The sequence below is a fragment of the Protomyctophum bolini genome (genome assembly GCF_963924005.1).
Source record: "Protomyctophum bolini genome assembly, chromosome: 7".
NCBI lineage: Eukaryota > Metazoa > Chordata > Actinopteri > Myctophiformes > Myctophidae > Protomyctophum > Protomyctophum bolini.
The window spans coordinates 43411252-43428563 of NC_137868.1; the positions used below are offsets into that span (position 1 = coordinate 43411252).

At 42.3% G+C, this 17312-nt stretch overlaps 2 protein-coding genes across 2 annotated transcripts in view; both read left to right on the forward strand.

Annotated features, from left to right (window-relative positions):
* The window catches only part of tmc4 (transmembrane channel-like 4), a gene marked incomplete at both ends in the record, with an annotated part of 29598 nt that extends 18662 nt beyond the window's left edge, over positions 1-10936 (forward strand). The window contains 6 exons of the mRNA XM_080768347.1: positions 6343-6440; positions 7361-7547; positions 8392-8522; positions 9269-9424; positions 10174-10252; positions 10844-10936. Coding sequence (XP_080624473.1) covers positions 6343-6440; positions 7361-7547; positions 8392-8522; positions 9269-9424; positions 10174-10252; positions 10844-10936 — 744 coding nt within the window. The remainder of the gene's footprint in view (positions 1-6342; positions 6441-7360; positions 7548-8391; positions 8523-9268; positions 9425-10173; positions 10253-10843) is intronic.
* Positions 10937-12492: 1556 nt separating this feature from the next.
* leng1 (leukocyte receptor cluster (LRC) member 1) lies at positions 12493-17100 on the forward strand. Its single transcript, XM_080767364.1, has 4 exons — positions 12493-12922; positions 13715-13906; positions 14811-15145; positions 15530-17100. The coding sequence occupies exons 1-4, from the start codon at positions 12791-12793 to the stop codon at positions 15753-15755; spliced, it is 885 nt and encodes a 294-aa protein (XP_080623490.1). The 5' UTR covers positions 12493-12790; the 3' UTR covers positions 15756-17100.
* Positions 17101-17312: the final 212 nt, after the last annotated feature.

Below are 17312 nucleotides of genomic sequence, written 5' to 3' on the forward strand. Positions count from 1 at the left end.
GATTTGAACCAGTGACCATGTGGTCCAGAGGTGAGAGCTCTACCAACTGAGCTAAGCAGACACAGTAAATTTTCTCATTGTAAATAGTAACATCATACAGTATTCATATAGGTATTAGATGCAGAAGAAGTTTCACAAAACAGCAATTTTCATTGGCTCATAAAAACTACATTTTTTCACTTAGAAAAAATGTGTTACGATTTTTTGTCCGTATAGGTCCAAAGTTCAAGTGTAGACGTTTTTGTGCATTTTGATCAAAGATCCTGGGAGGAGATACATTTTTACTGTTTTTCATATAATTCAAAATGGCGGGTGATCTAAGGGTCAGAGGTCAAAAGTCAGAATATGGAAGTTGTTCAGCATGAGGAGACGCACATGTGTATCAAAGTTAAATTGCAGACGGTCAAACAGTTCATGAGCTATGTACGTTCAAAGTTTGTATTTTCAATTGAATGTTATAGCGCCACCGTTTGGCCAATGGTCATGGGCTTCGCATAGTCATCGTTTGGCATGGTCCTCTACCAGAATCCCGCGTTTCGTGAAAACCGACTGCACGGTTCAGCCAGAGCTGCTATTTCTGGTGGTTAGCTGAGGTGTAAAAGAAATACCTAATATAGCTGCAAGCAGCGATAAGGCGGGACCAAGGAGAGGGAGAGAGAGAGGGGGGGTGGAGAGAGAGAGAGAGGGAGAGAGAAGGGGGGGTGGAGAGAGAGAGAGAGAGAGAGAGACAGAGAGAGGGGGGTGGAGAGAGAGAGAGAGAGAGAGAGAGGGGGGGGTTGAGAGAGAGAGAGAGAGAGAGCGGGGGGTAGAGAGAGGGGTGGCGAGAGAGAGAGAGAGGGGGGAGAGGGAGAGAGAGGGGGTTATTAAACTATTAGACTTATTACACTATTACACTACTATTATACTATTACACTAATATACTTATTACAATATTACACTATTACACTATTACACTACTATTACACTATTACACTAAATACACTTATTACACTATTAGACTTATTACTCTATTACAGTTACTATTATCTCTATAAGTGTGATGTCATGTCCTAGTGATAGATAGAGAGAGAGAGAGAGAGAGAGAGAGAGATAGATATGCACAAATAAGAATCACAGGCAGAGTAGCCGCTACCCCGATTTGAACCAGTGACCCTGTGGTCCAAAGGTAAGAGCTCTACCGACTGAGCTAAGCAGACACTGTCAGTTGACTCATTCTATACAATAACATCATGCAGTATAGGTATTAGCTGCCAACCGTATTTGGAAGACGTATTAGTTGCATGAGAGGTTTCACAAAACAGCATTTTCGTTGGCTCATAAAAACTTCATTTTTTCACTTAAAAGAAATCTGTTACGATTTTCTGTTCGTTTAAGTCCAAAGTTCAAGTGTAGACGTTTTTGTACATTTTGATCAAAGATTCTGGGAGGAGATAGATTTTAAATGGTTTTCATATAATTCAAAATGGTGGGTAATCTAAAGGTCAGAGGTCAAAAGTCAGAATACGAAAGTTGTTCGCCATGAGGAGACAAATATGTGTATCAAAGTGTAATTGCCAGCGGTCAAACGGTTCATGAGATATGCACGTTCAAAGTTTGCATTTTCAGTGCTATAGCGCCACCATTTGGCCAATGGTCATGGGCTTCACATGGTCACCGTTTGGCATGGCCCTCTACCAGAGTACCGAGTTTCGTAAAAAGCGACTGCACGGTTCAGTCAGAACAGCTATTTTTGGCGGAAGAAGGAGAAGAAGAAGAAAAAAAAACACAAATACAAGAAGTGACCAAAGTCACTGCGTGTCTTCTTGGTCCCTTAAATATAGCTGCAAGCAGCGATAAGGCGGGACCAAGGAGAGGAAGAGAGAGAGAGGGGGAGAGAGAGAGAGAGAGAGATGGAGGGGTGGAGAGAGAGAGAGAGAGAGAAGACAGAATACACTTATTACACTATTACACTATTACACTTATTACACTATTGCACTTATTACACTATTACACTTATTACACTACTATTACACTTATTACACTATTACACTACTATTACACTATTAGACTTATTACAATATTACACTACTACACTATTACACTTATTACACCATTACACTGCTATTACATTATTACACTATTACACAACTATTACACTATTAAACTAAATACACTTATTACAGTTACTAGTATCTCTATTATTGTGATGTCATGTCCGAGAGAGAGAGAGAGAAAGAGAGAGAGAGAGAGAGAGAGAGAGAGACATGCACAAATAACATCACAGGCTGAGCTGTCGCTACCCAGATTTGAACCAGTGACCCTGTGGTCCAAAGGCGAGAGCTCTACCGACTGAGCTAAGCAGACACTGTCAGTTGACTCATTCTAAACAATAACATCATGCAGTATAGGTATTAGCTGCCAACCGTATTTGGAAGACGTATTAGTTGCATGAGAGGTTTCACAAAACAGAAACTTTCATTGGCTCATAAAAACTTCATTTTTTCACTTAAAAGAAATCTGTTACGATTTTTTGTTCGTATAAGTCCAAAGTTCAAGTGTAGACGTTTTTGTACATTTTGATCAAAGATTCTGGGAGGAGATAGATTTTAAATGGTTTTCATATAATTCAAAATGGCGGGTAATCTAAAGGTCAGAGGTCAAAAGTCAGAATACGAAAGTTGTTCGCCATGAGGAGACAAATATGTGTATCAAAGTGTCATTGCCAACGGTGAAACGGTTCATGAGATATGCACGTTCAAAGTTTGCATTTTCAGTGCTATAGCGCCACCATTTGGCCAATGGTCATGGGCTTCACATGGTCACCGTTTGGCATGGCCCTCTACCAGATTACCGAGTTTCGTAAAAAGCGACTGCACGGTTCAGTCAGAACAGCTATTTTTGGCGGAAGAAGGAGAAGAAGAAGAAAAAAAAACACAAATACAAGAAGTGACCAAAGTCACTGCGTGTCTTCTTGGTCCCTTAAATATAGCTGCAAGCAGCGATAAGGCGGGACCAAGGAGAGACAGAGAGAGAGAGAGAGAAGGGTGGAGAGAGAGAGAGAGGGTGGAGACGGAGAGAGAGTGAGACAGAGAGGAAAGAGAGTGTGGAGACAGAGAGGAAAGAGAGTGTAGAGAGAGAAAGAGGACAGAGAGTGTGGAGACAGAGAGAGGACAGAGTGTGTGGAGACAGAGAGAGGACAGAGAGTGTGGAGACAGAGAGAGGACAGAGAGTGTGGAGAGAGAAAGAGGACAGAGAGTGTGGAGACAGAGAGAGGACAGAGAGTGTGGAGACAGAGAGAGGACAGAGAGTGTGGAGACAGAGAGAGGACAGAGAGTGTGGAGAGAGAAAGAGGACAGAGAGTGTGGAGAGAGAAAGAGGGCAGAGAGTGAGACAGAGAGAGGACAGAGAGTGTGGAGAGAGAAAGAGGACAGAGAGTGTGGAGAGAGAAAGAGGGCAGAGAGTGTGGAGACAGAGAGAGGACAGAGAGTGTGGAGAGAGAAAGAGGACAGAGAGTGTGGAGAGAGAAAGAGGACAGAGAGTGAGACAGAGAGAGGACAGAGAGTGTGGAGACAGAGAGAGGACAGAGTGTGTGGAGACAGAGAGAGGACAGAGTGTGTGGAGACAGAGAGAGGACAGAGAGTGTGGAGACAGAGAGGAAAGAGAGTGTAGAGAGAGAAAGAGGACAGAGAGTGTGGAGACAGAGAGAGGACAGAGAGTGTGGAGACAGAGAGAGGACAGAGAGTGTGGAGACAGAGAGAGGACAGAGAGTGTGGAGACAGAGAGGAAAGAGAGTGTAGAGAGAGAAAGAGGACAGAGAGTGTGGAGACAGAGAGAGGAAAGAGAGTGTAGAGAGAGAAAGAGGGCAGAGAGTGTGGAGACAGAGAGAGGACAGAGAGTGTAGAGAGAGAAAGAGGACAGAGAGTGTAGAGAGAGAAAGAGGACAGAGAGTGTGGAGACAGAGAGAGGACAGAGAGTGTAGAGAGAGAAAGAGGACAGAGAGTGTGGAGACAGAGAGAGGACAGAGAGTGTAGAGAGAGAAAGAGGACAGAGAGTGTGGAGACAGAGAGAGGACAGAGAGTGTAGAGCGAGAAAGAGGACAGAGAGTGTGGAGACAGAGAGAGGACAGAGAGTGTAGAGAGAGAAAGAGGGCAGAGAGTGTGGAGAGAGAAAGAGGACAGAGAGTGTAGAGAGAGAAAGAGGACAGAGAGTGTGGAGACAGAGAGAGGACAGAGAGTGTGGAGAGAGAAAGAGGACAGAGAGTGTGGAGACAGAGAGAGGACAGAGAGTGTGGAGAGAGAAAGAGGACAGAGAGTGTGGAGACAGAGAGAGGACAGAGAGAGAAAGAGGGGGGTGGAGAGAGATAGAGAGAGAGAGAACAATATGCACAAATAAGAATGACAGGCTGAGTTGTCGCTACCCAGATTTGAACCAGTGACCCTGTGGTCCAAAGGTGAGAGCTCTACCGACTGAGCTAAGCAGACACTGTCAGTTGACTCATTCTAAACAGTAACATGCAGTATAGGTATTAGCTGCCAACCGTATTTGGAAGACGTATTAGTTGCATGAGAGGTTTCACAAAACAGCATTTTCGTTGGCTCATAAAAACTTCATTTTTTCACTTAAAAGAAATCTGTTACGATTTTTTGTTCGTTTAAGTCCAAAGTTCAAGTGTAGACGTTTTTGTACATTTTGATCAAAGATTCTGGGAGGAGATAGATTTTAAATGGTTTTCATATAATTCAAAATGGTGGGTAATGTAAAGGTCAGAGGTCAAAAGTCAGAATACGAAAGTTGTTCACCATGAGGAGACAAATATGTGTATCAAAGTGTCATTGCCAACGGTCAAACGGTTCATGAGATATGCAAGTTCAAAGTTTGCATTTTCAGTGCTATAGCGCCACCATTTGGCCAATGGTCATGGGCTTCACATGGTCACTGTTTGGCATGGCCCTCTACCAGATTACAGAGTTTCGTAAAAACCGACTGCACGGTTCAGTCAGAACAGCTATCACAAAACAGCATTTTCGTTGGCTCATAAAAACTTCATTTTTTCACTTAAAAGAAATCTGTTACGATTTTTTGTTCGTTTAAGTCCAAAGTTCAAGTGTAGACGTTTTTGTACATTTTGATCAAAGATTCTGGGAGGAGATAGATTTTAAATGGTTTTCATATAATTCAAAATGGTGGGTAATGTAAAGGTCAGAGGTCAAAAGTCAGAATACGAAAGTTGTTCGCCATGAGGAGACAAATATGTGTATCAAAGTGTCATTGCCAACGGTCAAACGGTTCATGAGATATGCACGTTCAAAGTTTGCATTTTCAGTGCTATAGCGCCACCATTTGGCCAATGGTCATGGGCTTCACATGGTCACCGTTTGGCATGGCCCTCTACCAGATTACAGAGTTTCGTAAAAAGCGACTGCACGGTTCAGTCAGAACAGCTATTTTTGGCGGAAGAAGAAAAAAAAACACAAATACAAGAAGTGACCAAAGTCACTGCGTGTCTTCTTGGTCCCTTAATAACCTTTTCAGGAAATAAAGAAAACCTTATGTTTTTAAAACAAAGCAATACAGCCTCATCAAAGTTGGTGTTGTAACTTTATATATTGTCAATTACTTCCATGAGACGGGGAGAGGTGGTGGAGTTAGTTGCTTTAGCAGACAGTTTGAGGGTCCAATGGAGTTAAGAGGTTTTGTCCAAAGCACTTTTGACTACTTTCCATTGGTTCAATATTTTCGAAACAACGCACAGACGTAAAGGGTGTTCAATAGCACTGATTTATGCCAAAATTTCAAAAACCTCAAAAATGGGGTTTCCTCCCGACAGCAACGATATATAATAGGGCCAAAGTACAGTGGTGGAAAAAACAATTCTGCAATTTAGAACTAAAAGTACGGAATTGAAAATGTACTTGAGTAAAAGTACAAAAGTATCGGCATCAAAAGTACTCATTGTGCAAAATGTGCCATTTCACAAGTTCAAAATGTGTACACAATCTATTGAAAATAGCCGATCTACAAGCTCACAATGTGTCGCGTTGTGACGCATTGTGAGCTTGTAGATCAGCTGTTTTCAAATGGCCGTATGTTTTCTAATCAAAATCTCCAAAGTAACTAACTAGTAACTAAAGTTTTCAAATAATTGTAGTGGAGTAAAAGTACAAATGTTGGCACTGAGATGTAGTGGAGTGGTAGTAAGTAAAAGTATTGGAAATTGGAAAGTACAAATACCTCAAAATGAGTTACTTTCCACCACTGCCAAAGTGGTTAACTGGTCTTTCTGTTTTGCTGTGTGTGTGTGAGACGTGTGTGTGTGTGTGTGTGTGTGTGTGTGTGTGTGTGTGTGTGTGTGTGTGTGTGTAGTGCTGGGAAACCCGCGTGGGCCAGGAGATGTACAAGCTGGCGCTTTTCGACCTCCTCATCACTATCGCTGTGCTGGTCCTCATAGAGTTCCCACGCAGGTACAATATTGTTATGATTCTATACTAAGTACTGGACCCTCGTCTGGTTCTGACAGACCGGTCTAGTGTGTGTAGGCTGAGGTGGTGTGTGACGACCCGGTTGAATATTACCTTGATGCGGCGGCGGACGGACGGACGGACGGACGGGCCGGCCCGGGAGAACAATAACATGACACGAGACTGTATCACGCTAAGACGTTCACAAAGTTTATTACATACATACAGAAGACAGAACATATATAGCTTGGATCCTCAGGTCCTAATGACGTCACTAACTAGACATCACAATCACTGCCTGCAGCACGCTGACCTTGCTGCTGCCATAACCGTCTCCACTCCAGGAGCTGACTATAAAGTATGTCACAGTTCAGGCAGTAGGCCTACACAATACATATAAGTACATTGTATAGTTACGTACAACTACATTGTACAAGTACACAGCATGTTGTATATCACAACAAATATCACACACCACTTCATGTCTTACGTCGGCTGTCAAAATAGCCACTCTACAAGCTCACAACACATTGCAAAGCGGCGCGTTGTGAGCTTGTAGATCAGCTAATTTGCACAAAGATATTTGTAAGTGTTTAAGAACAATGTAACTGTTGCTGAAACACAGGGGTGGCAGTGTCACAGCACAGGAGGTAGATTAGGCTATTTTCTGGGAAAACGTTTTGTTTAGAGAGGAAAAAGGGAGTGTCCCAAGGCAAGGACAGACCTGTGTGTGTGTGTGTGTGTGTGTGTGTGTGTGTGTGTGTGTGTGTGTGTGTGTGTGTGTGTGTGTGTGTGTGTGTGTGTGTGTGTGTGTGTGTGTGTGTGTGTGTGTGTGTGTGTGTGTGTGTGTGTGTGTGTGTGTGTGTGTGTGTGTGTGTGTGTGTGTGTGTGTGTGTGTGTGTGTGTGTGTGTGTGTGTGTCAGGATGGTGGTGGACAGTTGCTCCAACAACAGCCTGGTCCAGTGGTTCGGTCGTCAGGAGTTCCTGGTTCCTCCCAACGTGCTGAGCCTGGTCTATGGCCAGACGGTGGTCTGGACGGGTGCTCTCTTCTGCCCCCTGCTGCCGGTCATCAACACCATGAAGTTCATCATCCTCTTCTACTGCAAGAAGGTTAGAAGGTGCAGACATACTGGTTAATGCTATACAGACAGTACGTAGATCTGTCATGTTATGTTATAGGACAGTGTTTTCCGCCACAGTTAGTCTACCCACACGTTACATTATCCTGCAGTACAATACAGTAAAGTCCTAGCCTGGAGGAAACCAGACAAATCTGACACAGGGAAAAGCACCGCTGACTGCCAAAGGCTTTTCTGTCCCAATAATTCAGGGCCTGCGCACTTTGAAGGCTGCAGCCTACGAAGACGTCGCAGGTAGTTGCGTCCTAACTAAAGGCTGTCACAGAGCCTTATTGTGAAATCCTCAAATGCATTTGAGGCAGCCTACGACATGGGACAGGCCTCGGCGTGCCTTTGCTGTGATATGAATCATCGGCCTTCAAATGTATAGGCCCAAGTGCACAGCCCACTGAGAGAAGGCGGCAATCCGAGCGCTCAAAAGGTTGAGTGCTCGAAATGAGGGAGAGGGTGGATAAAAATAAATGTACATTATTGGTTAAAATATATAAGCCAACATGTTTCGACTCAAAAAAGAGTCTTCATCGGGGCATACTTGCCCTGATGAGTCGAACAGGTTGGCTTATTTTAACCAATAAAGTACATTTATTTTTATCCACCCTCTCCTCATTTTTTTACCTTTTAAGTGCTCGGATCACCGCCTTCTCTTTAGTATTCCAGTCCCACTGATCCTTGAAGCACCAGCCCTACTTTACATTATTTTTTGCATCTCCATCGCGCACTACACCTGGTTGATTTTCTTTTTTGTGGCTTTTTGCACACCCCTGAATTGGGACACGGTCAGCGGTTAACTCCTTGCTTCCTTCTCCACCGTACAGATCACTCTGTTTAATAACTGCCGCCCCGCGGTGAAGACCTTCCGCTCCACCACCTCTGCGTTCTTCTTCCTGGTGGTGTTGCTGTTCGGGTGGATGCTCGCTGTTGCTGTCATGATCTACAGCATGGCTGAGTGAGTGTTTGGCCCACAACGGCTATAGCTGTAGTGTAGCCCAGACTCATTCATATACACAACTGTATTACAACAAGGCCCTCACTTTTAGCTTTTTAAAGATGAATATCATGGGGGTTTTTTTAGAGACCACTTTTACATAGTCAGTGGATACTATTGTTTATAGGTTCGACCCTATGTAATAATGTGAACACACTTTTCTCCCCCGCCGTTTAGAATTTTCGGAAGACATTTAAAACAAGTTATTAAAGTGTCCTACATCATAAGATGCCCAGCACGGGCTTACAAGACACTCACAGAATTGTACATATATAATAATACGTCGTTCTCCAACGTAACTGCCTTCTCTATGACTTTTCCAAAAACCATAAGTCCGAATGGCATGAAATCTGCAGAGCAAGTCCATAGCATAATTATGCCTGAAAGTAGTTTTGTGTAGAAGAAGAGATTGGTCAGAAATGTACCATATATTTATAATAAATAAAATTTGAGTTGAAATAAGAAGACTGCCTTTTTTATTCTATATCTGGATTTTGCATTGGGGAAACATTCACCCTGGGAGCCAGCTGACCAGTATGGCCAGTGTCTTGTACATTCCAATTCCAACCCCAGTTGGGCAACAACCTCTAGCCTACCACCGCCTTTGATAATACCAGTACACATCAAATCAAATGTTATAATTATTGTGCTAATTGAGGTTTTGGTACACTACTACTGTAATGCTAGGTCTGTCTTGTCCTCCCCAGGATCCAACCATCCATGAGCTGTGGGCCCTTCCGTTTTTTCCTTACCATGTGGTCCATCGTCCCGGCCTCCTTCCAGGGTCTGTCAGAAACCACCCAAGACTTTCTCTTTGCCATCGGCTCACAGGCCTTCTCCATTCCTCTGTGCTTGTTCTTTTTGTGAGTGAGATTATATCTATATACTCGCTGCTGTCAGGCGATAACCTTGTATCTCCATATTTCAAAACGTGTGTTTTTTCACCCCATGAATGAATTCCCTTCTACTTTGCACTATATAGTATCACACAAAAATAGCCAATCTACAAGCTCACACATGTGAACGTGAAAGTGGTTAAGTCTTTCTGTGGTATAAATATTGAACCAATGATCTCTCTGTGTCTCTCTCTCTCTCTCTCTCTCTCTCTCTTTCTCTCTGTCTCTCTCTCTCTCTCTCTCTTTCTCTCTGTCTCTCTCTCTCTCTCTCTCTCTCTCTCTCTCTCTCTCTCTTTCTCTCTGTCTCTCTCTCTCTCTCTCTCTCTCTCTCTCTCTCTCTCTCTCTCTCTCTCTCTCTCTCTCTCTCTCTCTCTCCGGTTCAGTTATTTCCCCCTGTCTGATATTGAACCTGCTTCCACTGAAAATGAATTTGTTCAGAACCCTAAAAGTTGTTTTCTGAACTGGAACCAAAAAATGGCCACCCTTTCCGTGAAAGCACCAAAGGTTCCAGTTTCTAGAACCAACGTTCTTTTTGTGGAGAATTGGCCTCTCTGTACTGTGTACATATACTGTATATATGCGTTTCATTGTGAGCTCGTAGAGCAGCTACTTCTTTCATGTGATACAGTTGTACGACAAAGTATATCGGCCTTAAATCAGCCTTACTGTTTCTGTATTGCCCAGCTTATGTTCTCAACATGTCCATTCCTCCACAGTGTGTTGATGTTTTATTTCATCGCCTTAGCTTCAGTCTATGGGAAAAGTGTCGCCTTACTAAGAAATCAACTTAAACTGGTAAGTCATCGGCATTTGAATATTCCATCTATGGTATTATGTACTTACTTTTTTTTTAATAAAGTAGTATAGTTAATGTAGTGTTTTGAATTTCCCATTTTATTCTTTTTGTGTTTATTAGACAGTCTGAAGAGTCGGACCTTGTGCACCCTGCTAATATTTTAACAGCGGTGGAAAACGTTAAAATTAAAAGTTTCAATACTGTAATGTAGAAATGGTCTGTTAGGGTGCAGTCACACCAAACTTTAATTCTGTCAAATTGTCAATTGTCAATTTTCAAAAAAGAAAATAAATGCTGAAATCTGCAAATGGAAACAAACTGTACAAATAGCCCAAGTTTAATTAGGGCTGAAGTGTATGTTTTAGGATATGTTTTATAATAACTAAAATCTACAAAGTAATGAATAACTAAAGTTTTCAAATTATTTCTAGTGGAGTAAAAGTACAATAATTTGACTTTGAGGTGTAGTGGACTAAAGAAGTAAAAGCATTGAAAAATTTAAATACTCAAGTAAAAGTCAAGCACAGTACTTACTTTCCACTACTGGTTTCGTTCATGTGTAGTTTTGGGTGTGTGGTTATTGTTAACAGGAGGGTCGGGATAAGCAGTTCCTCGTCAAGCAGATTGAGCAGCTCACTCGGAAGCTTGGAATCCCAAAAGACCAAATGGAGCCGTGGGACTGACCTACACTGTTCACGCATCATGATGACTTCCAATCCACGCAGTTAGAATTGTACGGACCACTATTGTTATTGTACATCTTTATTCCCGGCGCTGGGCTGACATATCTTATTTATTCCTGGGCCCGGGGTGATTTGACCGTCAGTATTGAGGATCCTATGGAGTCAGAAGATATTCAATATTTTCACTGGTTCAATATTTTAGATAATTTCTGCCTGACAGCGACAATATATATTTAAAACTGTGGCCAAAAGGTGATGAATGGAAACTATTATAGACCTATCAATATTAATTATATACATTATAATAATGTTTTTAGCCTTTACACATGTGCCAAATGTAATTTAATGTATTTTACTTCATTTAAATAATAAGCTTTCTTGAGCTGAGAGCTGAGACTGATTTTTATAATACACAATTCAAAGGGACAAAATGTATTTTCATACTCTGTTTCCATGTATGCTACTGAGAGAGAATGAACTATACAACACCATATGAAATACATGATGTTTGTCAGAACACGAGTGATTCATTTTAGTTAAGTGGAATAATTTGGAACTTCTAAGCCATAATGAAGGAGTGTAGTATTTCGCCCTCTAGCGCCATGATGATGTAGGTGTCAAAAGATGTGATATTTACATCTGGTTTCTACGAGAGTACTCGTTTTGATTGATTGAAATCTTTATTAACAGTTTGCAGAATTACAGTACATTTCAAGCACAAACTCAATACAAAGACTGTTAACTGTGAGTGGACGACCCAATTAAGCCTTACACTTGTTTACAACAGGGTCCACATTGTTCAATTCATCAAAACATTTAGAGACAAACAAATAGACACTTCGTTAGAATGAAACCAACTTCCATTTCAACAGGACCCCTCCCTCGGGACCTACTAGGAGTCTCGGGGGATTCCGGTGGACCCAAACTAAAAATGATTGATAGAGGAACTCAGGAACCAAATGGACCACCATCCAGGCCGGGTCTGTAACTCGAATAGACCCCGGCCGGGTGACGGGTCCATTTGGATCTTAACACTGATAAGGAAAGGAAATTAACTTCGTTCGAAACCGGTTTGTCCACAACAGTGACACACTGACTGACTGACACGTTAGTTTAGTTATCACCTTTCCTTTCTTGATTGCAGATTGTACAGATGTACCGATGTACTCTCTCTCTCTCTCTCTCTCTCTCTCTCTCTCTCTCTAGTCTCTCATTCATATATATATATATATATATATATATATATATATATATATATATATATATATATATATGCAAACTGTTAATAAATTATTAAATCAATTGTATTATTCAATAAATCGGCCTGCTAACCTGTAGTAAACAAGTGTAATGCTTTATGGTGTCGTCCACTCACTGTTAACAGTTTTTGTATTGAGTTGAAATGTACTGTAATTCTGCAAACTGTTAATAAATAAATAAATCAATCAATCAATAAATAAATAAACGTAGGGTGACCACGCCCACGTAGGGGACCGGAAGTGTAGCCCACTAAACAGGACTGGGAGGAGTTGGATCTTTGGTGAGTGAGCAGCAGCAGCTGCACAGAGTACAGAAAACATTTCTAACATAATATTAGGACAGCAGCCGAGCCGTGTATACGTCACCCGTTCTATTCTATATATGGAGCGCGTCGCGTAAAGTTAAACTTGTTTGCCATATATATACAACTTAAACCGATACTGTAGTTGGCGTTCGTACTCGTGAAATGGGAGTTGGTTAACTTGGCTAACTGTTAGCTGTTGTTAGACCTTTTTTACACACACCGTTATATATATAGCATTTATATAGTACGTTGACGCCATCTAAAGTGTAGCTACTTTATCGAACAACAACATGAACATCCTTCCTAAGAAGAGCTGGCACGTGAGGAACAAAGATAATGTGGCTCGTGTGAAGAAGGACGAGGCCGAGGCGGCGGAGGGGGAGCGTGAGGCCCAGCGGCGCGTGGAGCGTGCTGAGCAAGAGGTAAACAAACCGCTTCTCATCTTTCAGCTTGCGGCTGATGATTAAATCAATACGCAACATGCTTTAGCCAAGTGCATAGGTTTCAACCCTTTTAATAATCCAGGATTTGGACCACCATTTGATGAGATTTAGCCTCTCAGACCCAAGACTTATCATCTTATCATTGGAAAATATCTTGTCCACGATTCAATGCTGTATTGCTGTGGGTGCCATCATAGGAGAGATAACAGGAAAATGTTTATCAAAATAACAGTCCTACTACATTCTTTTTTGTGTAGTCTTCTTGTAAATTAAGTAATGCAAATGTTAACAATAATTTAACTCTTAAGAGCGTAGAAAGGTAGCATTCTACACTCAAGAGTTACAGATCTATAAGGGTCCCTTTGGTTAGCATTTAGCAACTTCGTCATTTCGCTGGGGGCCACCTGGAACCCCCTCGAGGACCACTGGTGGTCCCCGGACCGCTGGTTGAAAATCACTGCTTTAGTCTTTAGTACTCTGTTCTATGTATAGCAGTGATTTGATTTCGTTAGCTCCATCTGTGAAGTCCACAGCCTTGGATCAAGACTATCGTAGCTCATTTTTAATGTATTTTTAAGTCGGACTCAATTCGATGAATTACATGATAACATAAATGCACACAGCCAGCAAAGCTGTATTGTAATTGTTTTCTAAATTTATATTTACCGGTACTTGAGTGCATATAATTCCACATTTCCGCTCTGCAACCAAGTATAAATTCAGACGTAATGTGAAATGCCTTGCTTGCTAACCGGCTCTACTGTTCCGCAGGCACGCACAGATTACCTGAGACGGAAGTCCAGGGCTGCTCTGGAAGAGGCGGGAGTGAGGAGGCCAGATGACGAGGAGGAGAAGAGCGGAGGGAGCGCGGCCGTGTTGGAACACCTCAACCTGTTCCCTCTGGAGGACGCCTCGGGGAAGAAAGGGAACGAGGAATATCTCAAGGACAAGAAAGAGGAAACGGTACGGCAACCTTGAGGTCAAACTTCTTCTATCGCTCTGTTCAACGAAGACGTTTAATGTCTTAGGATTTGAACCTGGGTTTCTCGCCCATGTGGGAGACCGACCTTCTACCGCTCTTCCAAGAGAGAAACAGAATCCCTGCTTGGCCGTAGGAGATAATGTGCTTATCGCAAGACCTGAGGCCGATTCTACAAAAATGCTCACAAAATGTTCAAAAATAGCAGATGTACAGGTGGCACAAAGTGACTGTGAGCCTGTGCAAAAATGTGATGTGTCTAATTCACCTCTAAAGAGAATGTTTTGTTTTGCCATATCTTAGAATGGTAGCTTGTATCTTTGGAGATGCCAGTGTGAACGCAACATAAGGGAGTGAAATGTAACTTTTGTTCTCTAGCCTTATACGCTATTACAGCTAGCTGGATTTATTTGACTAATTCAAGTGTAATAATGTTGAACAAATGAAATAACAAGGAAGAGCATGAAGAATAGAATCAGTTAATTTATTCTTTAAATGTACACGTGTACAAGTGAGAACAATTTGGTCCAAAGAAATGGTATTCAGTGTTGTCTAGTTATCCTGCCAGCAGCAATGTTGTGTGGCAAGATACAATACAGTATTTTAATCACTCCGTCTGTCTGAACAAAATAACTTGAGAACTGGCGGTGCCTTGTGGTACAGTCAGGTAATACACTGACCACATGCATCTTGTGAGTCACAAACAACCAGGTTAGATTCTCATGTTGTCCTAAATACGCAGAAGCCAAAGCCTCCACAACATCATTACTGTCCCAAAAACATGACTAACGTTTTAGTTGAAATGGTCACGATCAAGGTCGTGGTCAAAATGAGCCTTGAAGTTCAAGGCGTGTCTAATTTCCATTTGATGTCTTCACCCTTTTCCAGGAGAAACAGGAACGTGCCATCGGCCTGCTGGTGTCCCTGGGCCCACAACCAGGCACAGAGGTCACGCCCTGGTACATGAAGACTGCCAGCGAAAAGGAAGAGGACAAAGCCAAAGAGAAGAAGGACAAAGAGAAGAAGGACAAAGAGAAGAAAGACTACGGAGGGCAGAGAAAACCCTTGAGTGCGGAGGAGAAGGAGAAGAAAGACCGGAGGCTGAAAGACCTCTTGGACCCCTTGAAGGACATGAAGAAGGCCCTCGCCATAAAGGACAGGAAGGCACACAAGAGCAAGAAGGACAGGAGAGACAGAGGAGAGCGGAGGAGCAGTGGAGAGAGGTAAGAATAAAATACGAATACACTAGGGAACACTGAAATATGTTCCTTTTGCCCAATAATAGAACACAGGCACAAACTAAATACAATTATGGAAACTCAGAATAAGGACATGCGTTCCAGTATTTTTGTGTGCGCTATGAATATTTAATGTTGGCTCTTGTACTTGGTTTCTGTGTATTTATAATTGTATCTTTGATGTGTTGGGATAGTAACATTTCTTATTTTAATCTAATGTGTTCTATTAATATAAACGCCCAAGAGGCTTATGGTTATGAACAATGTCTGTCTCAAGACGATAAGGGAAAAACAAACGACAACGAAATGTTTATTAATGGGAGAAATAACCTCACGGACGTTAACGCACATCTGTTCCGTCTCGTCCAGCTCCATGGAGCGTTTGCGCGCCGAGCGTTTGCAGAGAGAGGTGGAGGAGAAGAGGCGAGCCCAGGCCCTGTTGGACCCAAAGAACGGCAAGGGAAAGGACAAGGAGTCGGGCATGGAGGCGGAGGAGCGGGACAGGCCATACAACAACGCTTACTTCCCAGAACTCGCACGCAAGCGCCAGAGGAAAGACCGCGACAGCTGGCGAGATGAGATTTTAAATTCATGACCCGTCCATGGGGCACCGAATTCTGACTTTTTGTTCTTGCTGCAGAATGCTCGAGTATAGTACATAGCTACTACAGGACCATGTCTTCATCAGATTGGTGCAGAAACGAATCAACACAGAATAGATGGCTCAAGTCTGTACTGACGAGAGAAATGCTCGAGTGCCAATACCGGCCTGTGCAAAATTCTTACATCCGTGGAAGAACTGAAATCTGAACGTTTATGTACACGTTAATGTTGTAAATGTAGCAAGGTGATGTCGCATCATGATTATACACAGTCACGTATTTATTTTCCTAACAGTCACTTTTACTGTAGTGGAACATTCAGGACAATGGAAAAAAAATACTGCTTTCGGCATGTTATTTGGCACAGTTAACCACGTGAAAGCAAATATAGCTTTCCCGCGGGACAGGCTGAAGCATTGCAGGAAGCTTGTAAATATATAATTTGATCTCCATCATTTAGGATAGGAGGATAGTATCATTGTTTTTCTTGACATGCATGTTATAATTATAGTACAGTTCAATTGTGTGCACTGTGTGCAGTTATCGAAAGACTGACGCAGAACAAAGTCATGGAATTTTTATTTATTTTCTTTTAACTTATTTTTTTGCCTTAGGGTAGAGAGTAGAGTAGGGGTTGTGATATGCAGAAAATGGTCCGTCCGTCCGGGAATAAAATCAATGACTCACTGTTGGGAAGTGGAGCCCATATAGTGCCCTAACCACTTGACTATCGAGTCCAACGGTGTGTTCGAAACTTAAGGAAATGTTGGCACACACAGGGAGGCGGGGTTGTTTGTTGACACATGCTCTTGAGGTTACTATAGGTTTCATTTTCCTTACCGCACTGATGTCATGTTTATAACTGTAGAATGTGAAATAACCTGACTGGGCAGTCTGTTTTATTTGACTACGTAGCCTATAATTCATCATGCCACTGCAGGGATATTTGTAATACTTCTGTATTGATGATGACAGGGGAAACAAACAAGGGACTAAATTAATTTCGCCCTACCAACAGTCATTAAGACATGCAAATCCCTCGACTCCTTGTCAACTGCTCTCAAAGGGCACCTACGGACGGCTGCAATTCAAAACTGGCCCCCGTAAAGTCTGACCCCCCCCCCACCCCTTTTCCCCTCAATATACGTTTCTTTTCCCTTTTTACCTCTATGGTGATTTCCTTTTTTGACTATATAGATGTGTATACTCGTACGTCTCTAAATGTTTTGATGAATTGAAAATGGTGGGCCCTATTGAAAACAAGTGTAATGCTTTATGGTGTTGTCCACTCACAGTTAACAGTTATTGTATTGAAATGTACTGTAATTCTGCAAACTGTTAAATAAATCAATCAATCAAAAAAACAGTTTGATATAGGTTTACCTTCCAGGCTTCCACCTGCAATGGACTCATAAAAGTAACAAAGCTCCAGACGTGCGTGCGCGCGCGCGCCCACACACACACACACACACACACACACACACACACACCAGATGAGCAGCAGCAGTCTGCTCTGCATACTACAGGAATGTGAGAGCATTTTAGTTGAA